The following is a 16,844-nucleotide window of genomic DNA, read 5'->3' as shown; positions in this document are numbered from 1 at the left end:
CAGGGAAGCAATGTAAAATAATGAGACCAGCCAAAAAAAAAAAGGCTACTGAAAGCTATGATGGATAAAATTCATGATTACATAATTTTGATTATTGAAGTAACATGGCATGGGAGACTCATCTCACCCTGCTTTTCATGTTTACATCTGACAAATCAATGTAAGACCTACATTATTCTAAGGCACATTTTTATTTCACATTACTTGCACCCAATCTGCCCACAGAATGCAGTCCAGCCTAGTTTAGCTGAAGATGTGCACCATGCTTAGGTTAACCAGCATGCAAAGATCAGTCAAGATGAATTCTGAATTCTTAGTGCAAGGGGTCTGCTTTCAAGAGAACACTGCCAGAGGAAAAAAAAACCCAAACAAAACATTTCTACCTTGATCTTGGCACATATTAAGCAGCTTTGCCCCCCTTGACTTTAGGAAGCTGCCAATTTCACAGAACTAATCTGGCCACACTTGAAACTTCTGCAAAATGAGCTCTTTACACTTGTTAGTTTCTTGCAATTTCACTTACTTAAAAGTAACTCTCTGCTATGAATCCTGCATAGCACCAGGCTGGAGTATTCCCTGCTCAGCAGCCCTCAGCTGAATTAAATGCAGAGAACTCACATGCTCCATTCATTCAGTATGCTGCTATGTCCAAGGGACATGAGAAAGGAACTATCAGAGTCAACAACATGCAGATAAACCAGGAAACATGGAAGAGCTGCTCACTAAGGGAGACTCTGCAGTGTCTCTTTAGGGTCCATGTCCCCAGTGGTAACATATAACGATTTAGCCTTCTAAACTTATATGTTCTGAAGCACAGCAGGAAATCAGAGACAGGATAGCACAATGCCTGCTTTGAAGGTACCAATCCATACCTCTGAATGAAGCATGTGTCCACTGAGAGCAGGGAAAAACATTAGTAAACATGACTGTGCAGCACTGTAACTGAACATGAGGATATTTTCAGTGACAGCCTTTATTCTGGCACTCTGCAGTTTCTGGCTACCCAAGTCAAGAACTTAACATTTCCATAAAGCACATTCATGGGAGAGGGGACACTCACATCTTTTAGTTACCTAAAAATTCCAGTAACTCAGGACTCGTTGCTAGATCCTCATCTTTGGAGATGAATTTCATTATGTCATTGAACATAGCTCTTCGTTCAGAGATGTCAGATTCCCCCACAAAGATAACTTTTCTAGGCAGGAGTGGAAGAGAAACCTGTGGATATCGTGCTGTCAGTCTCTGGTAGAGCTCTTCAATCTCGCTGTACTTCTTGGAAACCTGCAATGAAAACGTGTTGCCCAAGTTCATTCCTTTACAGGAGAGACTGGAGCAGCAAAGCAGCAGTTTAGGTGCTGTGAAACATTACTGTGGAAGTAGAAAACCATTATTTTAGCAAGGAGCTTTACACATGGCCTAGCAAATGCCTGTTATGCACCCTGTGAATCCTCAAGCATTGTTGCTGGTCTTCTAATTCTGTTATTAAAATCCACTGCTTAATGGAATTAAAGTCCATTGCCAGAATCCATTAGTCTGACTCATCAGCTAATGAAATACTGGGAAGGTCACTGCTACAGACACTCCTCTAACAACAGGAATCCTTGTCTACCAAAAGTGATGTCCTGGGAGACAGGAGGGAAGAAAAGCCTTGCCTGGCAGGTATATGGTGGAGAAAGCTGCCTATGCATTTGCACCACTGTCCCATTCCTCACCCCTAGTGGCTTCAGTGCCCTATGGCTACTGGGGCCTAAAGAAAGTCACATCTTCTGCCCTAAAGAGCACCTGACACAAAAACCTAGGGGCAAAGACCTCAGCTGACCCCTGACTATTCATTTCATCCATAAAAATCAACAACTTGGCCAAAGCCTAAAAGGCTCTTGTACGGGGAGAAGATGCCAAAAGTGAATGGAGTCATTCCTTCTGTGGACAAAAACAGGAAGCCTGAGGAGAAATAAGGCTCAAGATATTACACAGAAAGCAATAGCTATGGGAATGTTGGTTAGAAAAGGAGTGGCTTTTATACCACATTAAGTATTGAATTCACTATCTTAAACCAAAACACAAACCTCACACACAAACAAAACACCATCTCTAAGTGACATTACAGATGCAATGAGGGTGACTTCCCTGCTCTGTGGTATTATACAGATAATATATTTGTCAAGGCCCTCCACAGACCCATAGCTACCAAATTGTTTCAATTAATACAGAGATGAAAAAAACAACCCCAAAAATATTGCTAGTGGAGTGCATAAGACACAGATACTCTTTTAGGATCCAGCTCTTATCCTCCTGGTAGCACATGTTGCTGAACTCTAGTGGAATGAATCCTAATTAACACTGCAATATGTGCAGTATTGCACATACTGAAATGCATATAAAAGATGGAGAGACTCAAGAACCAGACCTTGGAATGGAGAAATGCAGAGTTCTTCCACAAACACAGAAAGTCAACCTAACAAAAAGCACAGAAGGGAAACAAGTTACAGATTAATGCAGAATCCCTACACTGCCACTATACAAGCAAACTAAACAGCAAGCACTAGGCATATTCCCAGCCACTGGAACCTGAGAGCAGCTACTAGAAATCTCATTTATAGTGTCTAACTGGAACCTGACAATGTCTGGCACAGTTCCTACACTCTGGGCAGCTATCACATCCCCAGGTAACTCTTCAGCCCAAGGTCTGGCCTGGTGGAGAGACCCCTCAGCAGCCAGTTTGGGCACTGATGCACACTGCAGATGGAAAAAGTTATATCCTGCACATGCAGGCAGACTGTGTGAGCTGCCCTCCAGGCCAGGGAACAGGCCCTGACTACAACAGGCACACCTCAGCCAGTGCACTGATTCAGATGTGGGCACAAAGAGCAATAACCACCTCAGCTTTCACGCTTCCCTGCCTTTCACAGTAATTACCAACCTAGCCAGATGATTTGGAAAAGCATTTGCATTTCAGCTGCATAATGTTCACTGTGGGTTCAGTGTCCAGTCACAAAAGGCAAGCAGCTCTGTAACAAAGATCTGAAACACAACACCCAACCTGAGTCGACAGGGGAATAAAAAAAACGAGAATTTTAGACTTGACTTGTGAAAGCAACAAAGGTTAAGTGTGCGTACCACACGTGGGATCTGAAATGCCATTGAGCAGCCAAGCACTAAAGGGAAGGCAAAACATGTTCCAGAACATTGTAATCTTCCCTTTGAAAGAGAGGGGAAAGCAATTCCAGAGCTTCTGAACTGCTGTACATTTTCAGTTTGGTAGGTCCCAGTAGCACTCTGAGCAGGGTATGGTACCTGAGCCCCTCCCAAAAATACGATGTAAACACAAATTTAAGGACAGTAAGGAGTTCAATGGTGCTCTTTCAAAAGAATCATTACCCTCCACCCAGGAAAAAAAAAATTAAGTCTGATTTGCAAAAAACATTTAACATCTCATTAATTTCAATAATGACTACCAAATTTCTGAAAGCATTACAAGACAGCAGCCAATCAAGATTATGCCAAAACAGTTTTTTAAAATACTGAAAGACACAAACTTATTTCCTTCCCCACTTAATTTTCATTCCTCTTCTATCAAAGTCTGTAAATTATTCATAAATCTCAATTTATGTCTAATTACACCACTGAACCTAAAGCAACACACGCTCGCATCCCATCGCTAATTGCGCCTTTGTGGATCTGCGTGGGCTCCCAACAACAACGCCGGGAAGGCGCAGGCGACACGGAACAGCGAGAGCGCCGTGCCCGGAGCATGCTAATGCGCTTCCCAAAGCCCGCAGCACGCCGCAGATCCCGCAGTGCCGGGATGCCCTCTGCTGGAACAGCCGCTGCACCCCGAGGATCCAGACATCCAGCCCAAACATTCCCCGCCCGCCGGAGCGCAGTGCCGGCCCCTGCCAGCCGCGGCTCCTCGCACACTGCCCTGTGCCGCAAGCCTAGGCCGGCTCAGGCACCCTCGCCCAGCTCAGCTGCCAGGCTGACCTTGGGAATGCAGGGGTAAGGCTGAGCCCGACAGCCCCAGCCTGCTGCACAATGGTTCGGCTTGGAAGGGACCTTAAAGAACACCCAGCTCTACAGCAGGGACACCTTCCACTAGACCAGGCTGCTCAGAGCCCCGTCCAGCCTGGCCTTGAACAGTTCCAGGGATGGGGCAGCCACAGCTTCTCTGGGCAACCTGTTACAGTGTCCAACACCCGCACAGTCAAGAATTTCTTCCGTAGATCTAATCTAAACCTTTCCTTCTTCAGCCTAAGGTCATTCCCCCTTGTAATTCCAGGTCCTTGTAAGCAGTCTCTCTCCTGCTTCCTTACAGCCTTTAGGTACTGGGAGTGGTCTAACATCACCCTGAGCCTTCCCCAGGCTGAACAGGCTCTCAGTGTCCTCACAGGAAGCTGTCCCAGCTCTGTGACCACTTTTGTACCTCTCATCTATATCTGCTCCAACAGGTCCGTGTCTTTCCTGTACTTGTGACCCCAGAGCTGGATGGAGCAGCACAGAGGCTTTACAAAGTGCCAGACAGGTTCCACAGAGTGCATTTTTTCAAGTGAAATCCCAGACATGACGCAGAGCATTCTCACACCTTTCCAGTCAGAAAGCATTGCTCTGCTGCAACAATTCTATACCCTTGCAATTTGACATCCTCTGTCAATTTTCCAGGAGAAAGGCATATCAGCATGTAACAAAATTAAATCTTGCCTTTCCTGGTTATCACTTACAGCTCTATGAAAATTGTTGATGGATTCTATGGCCCAATATGTTAGGATAAAAAATTAGCACTGCTCTAAACCCCATTTTATCAATCCTATTAAGTAAACAAAGTTCCATTTGATTAATATTCAAACATTTTTCTTCTGCTGTCTCTAATTCCTCCAGGTCTTGATCCTGCAGTTATCCTCTCCCCCTCCATACCTCTAACTGAATTCTGTGAATGCTGTGGAGCTAAACCCCCACCACCTGTAAGTCAGCCTGAGTGCACACACTTCAAGGAGTTCTGTCAAGTCACAATATCAAAGACTCAATCTGCTTCACTTCAAAAGAGTTAATCATGCAAATACAGTAAAGCATGTGCACATTTGCCAGGTCAAGACCTTATTTGCCTGTAACAATTAACATCCAACACAGAACTTAAAAGACAGACAGGGATGGGTTGAATGTTTTTTTTTTTTTTCCACTGGGAACAAATAAATAAGTTGAATGTGATCAACTATAGCTAGAAGGTTAAGAAAACCACCATGAAGTTCAAAGCTGAAGTCTGAAGTTTGCTGCTAATCCCTCAAATCTCATGCATGTGCCTTGCCCCCCTCTTGCCAAGGGCCTCACACATGAAAATGCACATTGGAATGGCTGTGGGACACGAGACTGGGACTCACAGTTGGGCACAGAATATGATCCCACTCAACATCAATGCAATATAATGCTTCCTTTCCCTTCAGAACTCTTTTACTGTCCCATTTCTTACCTCAAAGTTGCCTTTATATGCTTTCTATGTGCTGCAAGGATTTCAACAAAATGGAGATCTTAGAGCTAACTCGAGCCCTTTGCCAGCCAGTGCACACCAACAAAGAGCACGCTTGATTTTACAGCATTTCGTGCAAACTAGGGTTACTGTGACTTTCTTCTTATAAAGCCCACTTCTTGTCAGAAAAGGGAGAGCCAGCATCTCTGTCCTTTAAAATAACCACCAGCTTTGGATAGAGGAATCAAAAGCAGCCCTTCTTCCAGGCAGCACAAACCAAGTTTCGCTTATGAACTCTCAATTCAAGCCACACCAGAATCAGTGTTGCTTGGTGACCCTGTGGGTATGCATTATGGTAGATTTTAATTACAAGACCACATGCTGTTCTCCTCATCTGTTTAGCCCAGCAGAAGAGCAAGAACTCTACTATTTCTTTTTAATCAACATGAATCCTTTAGTGGCTGCTGAACCTATTGCTACACTGAGAATGAATTTCTTCCCCTCCTCACACCACAGAAGGAATTTATCTTCGCCGACCATACCTGTATGGTCAGGAAAAAGCAACTCCAATAAACAGATTCAGAAGCCAAAAAAAAAAAAAAAAAAAAGACAACATATGCAAAAAGGCAATGATGAAAACATAAATGAATACACACCCACATACTCATACACTCCCTCATTTTAAGAGAGGAAGACAGTTCTATAGTAAATGCCTCCCTAAATTTTGCTATGCCTGTCAAACACCAGTAGTTATTTGTTCAGCTTTGAAAAAGAAAAAACTTGACTAACAAATAACTTGCACAGAAGAATCAAACTGGATGCAGACACAAAGAAAAGGCACTAAAGGCTGGGTGGATTTTTAATAAGGCTGGGAAGGAAGAAGTTAATTGCTGAAATAGCTAAGGTGTGTCTAGAAGAAATGACTTTAAGAAAGCAAAGCCTTTTCTTTTTATCAGAGAAAATGGCAAATCTACAGGCAATAATTAAATATCACCTTGGTAGCAGTACCAAAGAGAAAACCAATTTCCCTCTTTTGATAGTACAAGAGTATTCTGACCTTTGAAAGAAATGCAGCTGACTTTTCCTTCAATTATCAAATATAACTTTAAGGTTATGTAGTACTACAATCCATTTGCCCTATTTTACAATTAGCATTTTTTAAATTTAAAAAATCCCTCACGTTTCTAAGAATTTACATCTGAGTGTCATCACAGAAGTGAGTTCCTTCTTCTGTTAATATTTCACAAACATTTCAATTGGAGATGGTGTGATGCTGATTTTGCACAGTCCTATTAAGGCTGGGGAATAGGGCACTCTGGCTTCTTTACACCCACAGTAAAGGCTTCATAGGTCAGATCTGAAATCTCTTTTTGATGTTCATCTGGTTTTTGTCATAGGGCTTTAACACATCTCTCCAAGAGGAGGGAGCCTCAGGCTGTGGCAGGAGAGGTTCAGGTTGGACATCAGAAAGAATTTGTCCATGGAAATGGTTGTTAAACCATTGGAATGAACTCCCCAGGGAGGTGGTGGAGTCACCATCCCTGGAGGTGTTCAACAAACGTCCGGATATGGCACTTGGCGCTAGAATAATTGACCCCAAAGTTAGGCCAATGATTTTAAAGGCTGTTTCCCACCCAAATGATGCTATTATTTGATCCTGGAGACCGCAGCTAGCTCAGAGGACGCTTCTGCCTTGCTCGCCATCCTTTCCCAGAGAAGAGGAGCCGCTGGAGCCGCAGCAGCCGCTCCCCGCTCCCCTCTCCCCGCTCGCCTCTCGCCTCTCCCCTCTCCCCGCTCCCCGCTCCCCTCTCCCCTCTCGCCTCTCGCCGCCCGCCTCTCTCCTCCCCTCTCCCCTCCCCTCTCCCCTCTTCCCGCTCGCCTCTCTCCTCTCCTCTCCCCGCTCCCCTCTCCCCGCTCGCCTCTCCCCTCCCCTCTCCCCGCTCGCCGCTCCCCTCTCCCCGCTCGCCTCTCCCCTCCCCTCTCCCCGCTCGCCTCTCCCCTCCCCTCTCCCCGCTCGCCTCTCCCCTCTCCCCTCTTCCCGCTCGCCTCTCTCCTCTCCTCTCTCCTCTCCTCTCCCCTCTTCCCGCTCCCCTCTCTCCTCTCCCCTCTCCCCGCTCGCCTCTCTCCTCTCCTCTCCCCGCTCGCCGCCCCGCGGCCGCCGCGCGCGCTGCAGGCCCTGAGGGCAGGGCGGCCGCAGGGACAGCGACGGGCCCGGAGAGCCACAGAACAGGACACGGCTTACCGGGGACCAAACAGAGACAACCTGAAAATCGGCATCCACAGACGAGGAAAATCCTACCGCGCCTGCCTGCCTTCCCTAACTTATGTGTCACGCCGGTGCTGTGACACTGGCTCCTTCCTCCAAATTGGCAGTTTCAACAAAATCAAAAAAAGATATCCCCGCTCCCATCCTGCTCCAGAACAGGCACACAGCAGTTTATTCCTCCTCCTCCAGAAGTCTCATCTGGCTGCTGTGTGACACAGATTTGCTGTGTCACAAAATCACAAATCAAACTCCCGGGCAGGGTCGCAGCTCTTGTGCTGCTCCAGCACAGCAGGGCTGCACACACCGGCTGCAACCCGCCTTCCCTGCACTCACTGCCACAGCACTGCCACTTTTCTCCAGGTTAAGCCATCTGCCTACATGTGTGGGGTGTCTCAGCTCCCATGACAGTCATTGGTAAAATGACATTTTGCTGAAATGTGACTGAAGCTCAACTCACCTGAACACAGGCAGCCAGTGGCGCCTCGGATGCTGCACTGTATTTTCCTTGCTGTTTCAGGGACAGCTCCAATGCCTTTATGTCCTCTGTCACACCTGCCAGCCCTGTGCACACACCTTCGGTAATTTAGGGTTTCTCAAATTGTACCAGATGTTTATGTTATGCAAAATGAGTTCCCCCACCCCACAGATGCTCTGCTACATCCTTTTCAACAGCACTGGGGACGGGAATTTAGAAAACCAAATGCAGACATCTAATTATAGACAGCAAACTTGTCTGCCCAGAAAAAAGCATCCCATGCCATCTGAGATGCTTTGGGGTATGCAAGGGGCTTGTGTGCAGCAGGCTAATACCACACAAGATCTATAGGAAACCCACAATGTTCTGAAGGCCAGGTAGAAAACCCTAGGGCACCTCTGAGTGCACACAGTGATTTGTGTGCAACTCTACTGACCCTCAAGCATTTCAGCCTGGAGTTGAAGCCCCCCACTGCAGCTGTCTAAAAGGTAAATACTTTCCCTTTATGGTCAAAGGAGAGAGACATTTCCAGAGGATGAGTCACATCATTCCCCTCCTCCCCACTGACCACACAAGCACAAACAGACTCAGATTAAAATATCCAAGTTAGAGAGAGATAAGTTACGACAGGTGAATCCCTCTGTTCCTTCCAGTAATACATACAGACAGGACTCATTGGAATGAATCGATGGAAAGCATCAATCCTCAACCTCCCAGCTCATGGTTTTGAATTACTCTCACACAACAAAGTATATAATATATCACACTTAGTCAGCTGAAAAAATGTAACTGATGAGATAAGAGTTATTCTCGTCAGGCTCCACCAGTTTTCTTCTTCATGAAGAATGAAATGTCAGGAGGCCTCACCAGAGGAGAAATCAGAAAGGTTCATTTCACTTGAGAAGAGCAACTGAGTGCTGAAAATACTCCCAGAGAGACATGGGAATATACAACCTCAGCAAGCAGAGGGGCTGCAGTACAAAGTCTGTTTCTCCTCTTCACAGACAAGCTGATTTTATCAACTTATTCTTAAATGGTGCAAAATGAAGGTAGAGGATGATAGCCCAATTTAACACCTCAGACATCATCAGATTCTTCCTTCCACAAAGCTGTGTGAAAATATCACATAAGCAGGCATTGCTGCATGAAAAAAAGTGCAACTGCACTTCCCCTACTCTTATCTGTCCATGACTGACCCTTCTCTGTCCTAGAAGAAACTTTAATGAGATTGTGCAACTCAGGCTCAAGGAAGAGGTGTAAATCAGTACTGAATAACAAACCTTCAAAATACCCATTTTTAGCCAGGAGCAGTTCCTCAGCTGACACTGTGCAATAGCCACATGACACTGGCACACAAAAGGAAACACTGCAGGAATGAGAACAAGCAGTCAGGGATGAGGAGGGAGAACAGAACAGACTCCTATGCCAGCACTGCTGCTTCTACCACTGTTACATATAGCACAAGATGGGGAATGAATGCAGATCTCATTTATTGTAAAGCATTTCTTTACAGCACTGACAGAGGCTTATCTGCAAATCAGATGGTTTAAATAGGCTTTTATCAACTGTCTTCTATGAAGTGTGAATTACTCTACAGGTCATGGTCTACCAGGTAACCACACATTCACATCACTCTGACATTACAGTTATTGCCAAAACATCTGAAAAGAGCAGATGTTCACAGCATGCAACAGGGTGTGTCCCTTTATGGTCAATGGACAGAGAAATGCACTTCTTGGGAGTGGTTCAGCAGGCAGCTACAGAAGATCAAACAGAACACCCTAAATGCTCCTTTTTCCATCAGCTGGACAGACAGTCCCAGAGGCAACAGCTTAAGTGGATATGCACAGGCCATAGGTAAGATTAATTTCACCTGTCTGAAGTCATGTGCTGTTTTTTCAAACCTTTACTTGGCAGGTATAATGAAAAAGACAATCCAGCTAAATAATGTTTTATATGGACACTTCCTTTTAAACCTTTCTTACTAAGGATTTTAAAAGCTGTGTCTAGGTAATAGACTCACTGAAATAAGCTACTATATATTTATCTCATGTTTCTGTACAAAGTTTAGTACTGACATATATATTGGAGAAACTAATTTGTAGCAGAACTTACAAGAAGCTTAATTGGTTTCTATTTGTTGATCCATAATGAAAAATGCCTTAAAGGCAACAATAGTCATCCTCTGACTTTTAGCTCCTGGAATAAAAAATTCAATTACCGTGTGGATAATGAATACACATAATGGAATAGGAATTGCAGAAATGGTACAGACTGTGTTGTCCTACCAATGACCTTAACCTGGAGAGGCTGTGACTGATGATGAAGCATCTGCTACATCATGACAGAAATAATCAAAGCTGATTAAGAAAGTAATCACTAACACAGGTCTGATTAAATACTTACCATAAACTGAACCACATCTTCAGGCTTGTGCTTGGCTGATTTGAAGGCAGCCAGTCGGGTAACAACGACAATGTGATACTCCACATGGCCAGACATCATCTTCCCATGGATTTCCCGGTATTCGGGCACCGACAAATCCAGCCCCGTGTGCGTGTTCTGAATCTGCCTAGGGAAGAGAACACACAGAGTTCAGGCACTGGCACAAAGACTTAACTGTCCCTCTTCCAGGTACAAGCCCAAGAAAATCAATGCAAAGGCTCTCACTGGAACTGGACATCACACAGACCCTTCCTCAAACATTTCCTACTCTGCAACAAACAAGACAAACTGGGACATGGTCTGTTTCCTATATTCCATCCCAAAGCACCTGCCATAAGCCACTGCAGGCAACTGCAGGAGCACAGCATTTCTATTAAGAGATGTGGATTCATTCAAAACAGGAGCTGAAAGTGCTCTTAAGCCAGCATGGTCTGTTCATAGTGACTCGTGCTGAGCCCTATCCACCTCTTCTTTATCTAAGGAGATTCCTAGGAATGACTGAGACAATAGCTGAAAGGTGCCATGAAAGAAAGAAGGAGCTCTGTCCATGGAGCACAGGGACAACTTGAAGTTTGTGAAGAGCCAACCAGAAAAACTGGATTAAAGCCAAAATAAAAAGGAAGCTGCTGGAGCAGACTGATGGGCAATTGCAGTTTCCATTTGTGAAGGTCCTTCAGGAAAATAAGACAAACATCAGGACTGAGCAAAGTAAAGGAGGACATCATCCCTCAGAGCTGCCTTCTGGTTGTGACTGTCTGATATACAGCCATGCTGCCAAACAGCCTAAAGGGCACACTAGCCAAAATATCTTGGCTTTCCCACAGAAAATCCTACTGGGAACAGAACTACCTGTCCTTTCATACCCAGTTAAAGTAGACAACCTCAGCATCAACCTCTGAGACCTGCCAGCAATCATGGGTCCTCCTGCAGGAAAATGCAACAGGAGAGCAGCTGCTGCTGCAGTTTATCAATCAATTTTTTTCCTCCTGACTACTTCAGATCCACAGAACTGTGTATGATGCCACTTTTCCTCTGGATTGACACCTGAAAATATTTACAACATTTTTGCAAAAGGAATGCCAGATCATCTTAGAGTGCTCACACATCAAGAGTAAGACAAAGCAGTTGATGTTGGACCATTAAACAGTACGTTTAATAAAATAAACAGTCTTGTTTCAATAGCCTGAAAAACGAAACTGATCAAAGATCCCTTCCCCAGAGTTACCCTATGCCAAGCCACAGAACACTGGCTGTTGCTGGAATCAAGTATTCTGCCAGAATCAGAAGTTCACCATCCAGAGGACTGAATACCCTCTGAACACATCTCTGAGTACGTCCTTCCTATGTGTGAGTAAATGCTTTTTTGAGAAATCAGAAGGGACAATTTAAAAGAAAACCAAACTAGGATCACTACAACTTTTTCTGCTTTTTAAACCCTAACCGAAAGGATTATCAAGTTCCATTTTCCCTGGATTTCCTGCGGACTGCAAAGTTCTTGTGGAATTCTTACCTCTTCCTTCAGAAAGTTTAGATTCATTAACACAAGTGCCCTTTCACCTAAGGATACACAATGCATAGAATACACACTCTCAAGAGTTTAAACCATCTAGTTTTAAACAAAGTTTCAAAAGATTCCTGTCACCATATCAATACTTGATCAGTGCTTATGAAACTTGAGCTTCCCCAAGAAGGCAACCTTTGAATCTCTAACTCAAAGCTTGAATAAATACCCTTTTTAAAAGAGTATCTTGAGAGTTCTTGATAAATAGGATAACAATAAACAAAGACACAGACACAGTTTTTGTACCCAATCCTCTTTGCAAGACATACTTAAAGCATTAGGGCTTTAACAATAGCTTTACCATCTCTAGTGTTTTGATGGTGCCATTCTATTTGCTCTGATTCTCTTCTCATGTTCTGCCAGTCAAGGACTTTACATTTTACACATCCAGACAAAATTTTGTTCTCAGTTACACGTGGTTGGCTCTAACAGGACCAGTAGTGCCTATGTGTGAACACACAGGTGCCTGGCTTTCACACAGCAGTCTGTGGGACCTGCAAGTAACAACCATCATCTGGAACTCTGCCCCCTCCAGTGGCAGCCAAAATGCTGACTCCAAGGGCACCTGCCAGTAAATCAGCTGGATCTGGAGTTTCTTAGGATATACCTGCTCCTATAAGAGACTTACAGACCACAATAGCCTTAAACACTGTTAAGATCACTAAAGGACTTTGCCCACTATGGCAGACTGTATAAAGAAGCAACTCCTCAACTGCGACCATGACACCTTCACCCCAAATTTGCCCCTGTGAATTCCTGGAAATATGGACAGCAAATTAAGCCACCTGATGGGGACCTGAGATAAGATAAAGGTGGTACTATTGTCCTAGTTATCTCAAGCCTAAGGAGAGGTAAACAAGATGGGGAGAAGAGTGTAACACTGCAAGGAATCCATGGAGAAGGCAAGCTCAGCAACTGTGCTGAAGGTCAGCTCTGACTGGAGGAGACCACAGTGCACTGACTCAAAAGAAGAGACACACTGGGCACAGGACATTCACACTCACATGCAGGCCTGACAGTATTTATCCTGGTGGGGCCCAACAGGCTCAACTACACAGGCATGAGAGCCAGCTGTCATGTCTTAAAAGGTGTCATAAACCACCAAAGACACCCAAAGCACCCCCAGATTTATTTCTGGGGCCTTCAGAGGATTGTACATGACACACGGTGTAGCAAAAGACAAGGCAAAACTCCACCCTGCAGGGGAGGTGCTTGGCCATGCCCATATAGACCTGAATGTGTATTAACCCATGAAACTTTATGTTTTGTGGGACCCTCACCACCAAAAAGGGTGAAGGACCGACAGAACGCTGATGCATCCACAAGGTGATTATCTTTCTACTTAATTTTTCTCTCTCTGCCTCTTCCCCCACCCTCTTTTCTATGTCTTTCTCTCTTTCTCACATTTTACTAAATCAAATATGCATTATTGATTTTGGCATATGATCTCATGTGCATGTTAATTTGGGTAGAAGCATCTCTCTAATAATCACAATAATCAGATCTTAACAGCTCTCCAGATGTGCAGTCACTCAGAAATTGTGACTGCAGCTATGGCAGCAAAAAGGTCTGTCACTGATACTCAGGAATGACTTACTAACCCAGGGAGCTGTGTGAGTTACCAGACCTTGAAAGGATGTGGCATCTGGGAACAGGGTTTAGTGGCAGTGCTGGGTTAATGCTTGGACTTGATGATCTTAAAGGTCTTTTCCATCTCAAATGAGTCTGTTATTCTACTTTTGTTAACACAGAATATAAGTGACTAATTAACCTGCTTTTCACCTCTAATATAAACAAAAGGAATAATGACCAGAGAACCATTTTCAAGTGGTTTTTAACTGAAAACACCAACGATGTACAGATGTTCTGAAATGACACAATTACAACTTCATTGTAAGAGCTGCTGCATTCAGAGAGTTCTGAAACTGTCATGAAATTAACAAGTACCTTATCTATACCCAAGGGTTCTCTTTTAAAGTTGTTAGAATTCTGCACTGAAATGTCACAGAAAATGATTAGAGGGAGGGGAATAGCTACAGTTTTGTCTGTTTGCATTAGGCCTTATGATCACTTTCATTACCATCTACAGGAAACCCACCCCTATTATCTCTTCCATAGCAACAGGGTTTCTTTCTAAATACAAAAACTGATTCTAAACAAACAGAAATCAGCAGGGAGGCTGAGACAGACAGAGCATACTACCCAAAGTGCTCCCTAGTTCTTGTAATGCCTTCAAAATAAGCAGCCTTAGTGTTTCTAATCAATTAAACATTGTTATCGATAGTCAAATTATTTGCACCTGCAAATCTCAAACCAGAATATAGTTTCATTGCATTTTTTCACCTAAAACACAATTATTTTTACATTTGTAACTTTAAAAAAGAAAAGCAGCAAAAGGAGAAAACTGTTTAACTTGGACACACAGATTTACTACTTATTTTTTTTTAATCCAGCTTATCTCCAGTTTATACTTCTGTCTACAAAGCAGACAGTTCACCTGAGACCTGGGCACATGGTTAACCTTCCTAACAGGAATCACTTCACCCAAATAAATACAAGGAGACCATTCATACCAGCAACACTGGTGTGAATCAGACCGTTGCACAATCAGATCATGCAGGATTGGCCCAGAACAGAGGAAGTGCAGACTACAAAGTTCAGCTGAGCTGAGCAGCTTCTACAGTTCACCGAAGAGCCAGGTTTCCACTCTTGTTAATTTGATTTGCATATAATAATTAAATTGCATTTTAATTAATCTGCTTTCTGTGCTGAAAGGCCAACATAGGGGGTGGGAAATAGCCACCTCCAGAAAGAAAGTAAAATAAGAGATGCAAGTGCTGTGACTGGAGAAACATTTATTCCAGCATATAATGCTCTCAGGCGCATGGTGTGATCTTTGGGATATCCAGAGCAGGGCCAGGAGTTGGACTCAATGATCCAACTTGGCATATTCTATGATTTATATTACCACAGCAACCAGGAATCCTATTCCCAAATGAAGCACGTGGAAAAAAAGGGAGGAAAAGGGTCACAACTATATAGCTATTTCACCTCAGACACTAGAAAATATGCTCATTTGCTAAAGTCTTAATCCCACACATACATATATACCCAATTTTATCACTGAAAGCATTTCAGTTTCTGTGAGACAATTTGCAAGTGGGTCTTTTTCAGTATAACAACTGAAAAAACTAATTAAACTAAAATTAATCCAGGTGTTCAGATTTCTATTTCCAAGGCTAAACTTAATATGAAGTCAGATCTATTAGTCACATCAGATATATTTGAAGGTTTAAGGCCATTACTTCAAGGAAAGTCTGGCCCTGATACAGCCAAATATTTAAGGATTCATAAATTGGCTTTGAAGTTAAAGTGACTGAAATAGTCATTATTCATGTCCTAGGAGGTAACAACCTTGCTGAATCAACACTTCTGCTTCTCATGTCTCATCTGATAGGAAACTGCTTTCATGTGGTCTCAAATATCTCGTAGAAATTAAAAAAAAAAAAAAAAAAAAAAAAAAAAGAGAGAGAGAGATCTATCAATTCCCCTATAAAAGACTTCCATACTTCTTGAGGCATTTCTCTTGAGCATTCCTTTACCACATCTAGGAAAAGACAGGGTTTAAACATTTAATGCAAAGGAAAACAGCGCCCCGGCACCGCTCAGGGGAGAGCTTCGAGAAGGTGGGAAAAGAGAATAAACTCCTTTCGCCCATCGCTGGGACTCCAGGCAGAGTGGGCACAGGGAGGAGCAGCGGGACTGGGGACACCCCAGGATAAACTCTAATTCCTGCCCACCCACCTCGAAACACCCACAAGGAAAAGGCGTTCGAGGAGGGAGACAGCGCACGCTGCAAACGACCCGGAGCTACCAAAGGAAAGGGAACACAGCGTGGCCAGGGATCTCCGCCGAAGGAGAAACGCAGGAAAACGGGAGAAAATCTGAAGCGCCCCGGGGCAAACCTACGCAAGAACACCCGGCTTTCCCTCAGCCTCGCCGCCCCGTGCTCCTTCCCTTCCTTCCCCTTTCCCTCCCCTCTCTCGCTGCCCCTCAGCCCGCGGCTGCGGCGGCGCCTCCCCGGCCCGGCCCGGTACCTGCTGGTGACCAGCACGGCGGGCGCCGCTCCGCGCTGCTCCATGGCCGCGGAGGAGATCCCGCCTCCCTGCCCTTCCCTTCCCGGGGCCGGACCGGCCGCCCTGCCGGATGTCAGCCACCGGCGGCTCCGGTGCAAAACGAGCCGGCGAAACAAAACGTCCGGCACGGGGAGGAAAAAAAAAAAAACGTACTTCGTAGTCGGCAGGATTCGAACCTGCGCGGGGAGACCCCAATGGATTTCTAGTCCATCGCCTTAACCACTCGGCCACGACTACACCGACGGGCGGTGGTTCCGCCGCGCCAACCCGACTAGCTCATCCCCGCGCTTCCTCTTCCTCCTCCCGCGGCCGAAACCCCCCCGAGCCTCGGAGCATCCCCGGCCTTCTCCTCCTCACGGGAAACAGCTCGCAGCATCTCCCTGCCCTGAAACAATGGGCACGGCGCTGCTTCCCCAGCCCCATCCCGAGGCAGCGCCAGCCGGGTGCAAGCACAGGCACCGCCAGGCTGTGCGCTCCGAAGTTCATTTTGGGGAAGCTGCTGGTCC

General features: G+C 44.9%; 1 protein-coding gene across 1 annotated transcript in view; it reads right to left on the bottom strand.

Moving 5' to 3' along the window:
- The window catches only part of HS1BP3 (HCLS1 binding protein 3), a 50,307-nt gene extending 33,695 nt beyond the window's left edge, over nucleotides 1–16,612 (bottom strand). Inside the window, exons 1-3 of the mRNA XM_079297829.1 lie at nucleotides 16,300–16,612; nucleotides 10,603–10,768; nucleotides 1,074–1,281 (exon numbers count right to left, since the gene is read on the bottom strand). Coding sequence (XP_079153955.1) covers nucleotides 1,074–1,281; nucleotides 10,603–10,768; nucleotides 16,300–16,343 — 418 coding nt within the window. The 5' untranslated portion in view covers nucleotides 16,344–16,612. The remainder of the gene's footprint in view (nucleotides 1–1,073; nucleotides 1,282–10,602; nucleotides 10,769–16,299) is intronic.
- Between the last annotated feature and the right edge of the window lie 232 nt (nucleotides 16,613–16,844).

The sequence above is a fragment of the Erithacus rubecula genome, assembly GCF_903797595.1.
Source record: "Erithacus rubecula genome assembly, chromosome: 2".
Classification (NCBI taxonomy): Eukaryota; Metazoa; Chordata; class Aves; order Passeriformes; family Muscicapidae; genus Erithacus; species Erithacus rubecula.
The sequence above is the reverse complement of the archived record's forward strand: the minus strand, read 5'-3'. Positions and strand labels throughout refer to the sequence as shown.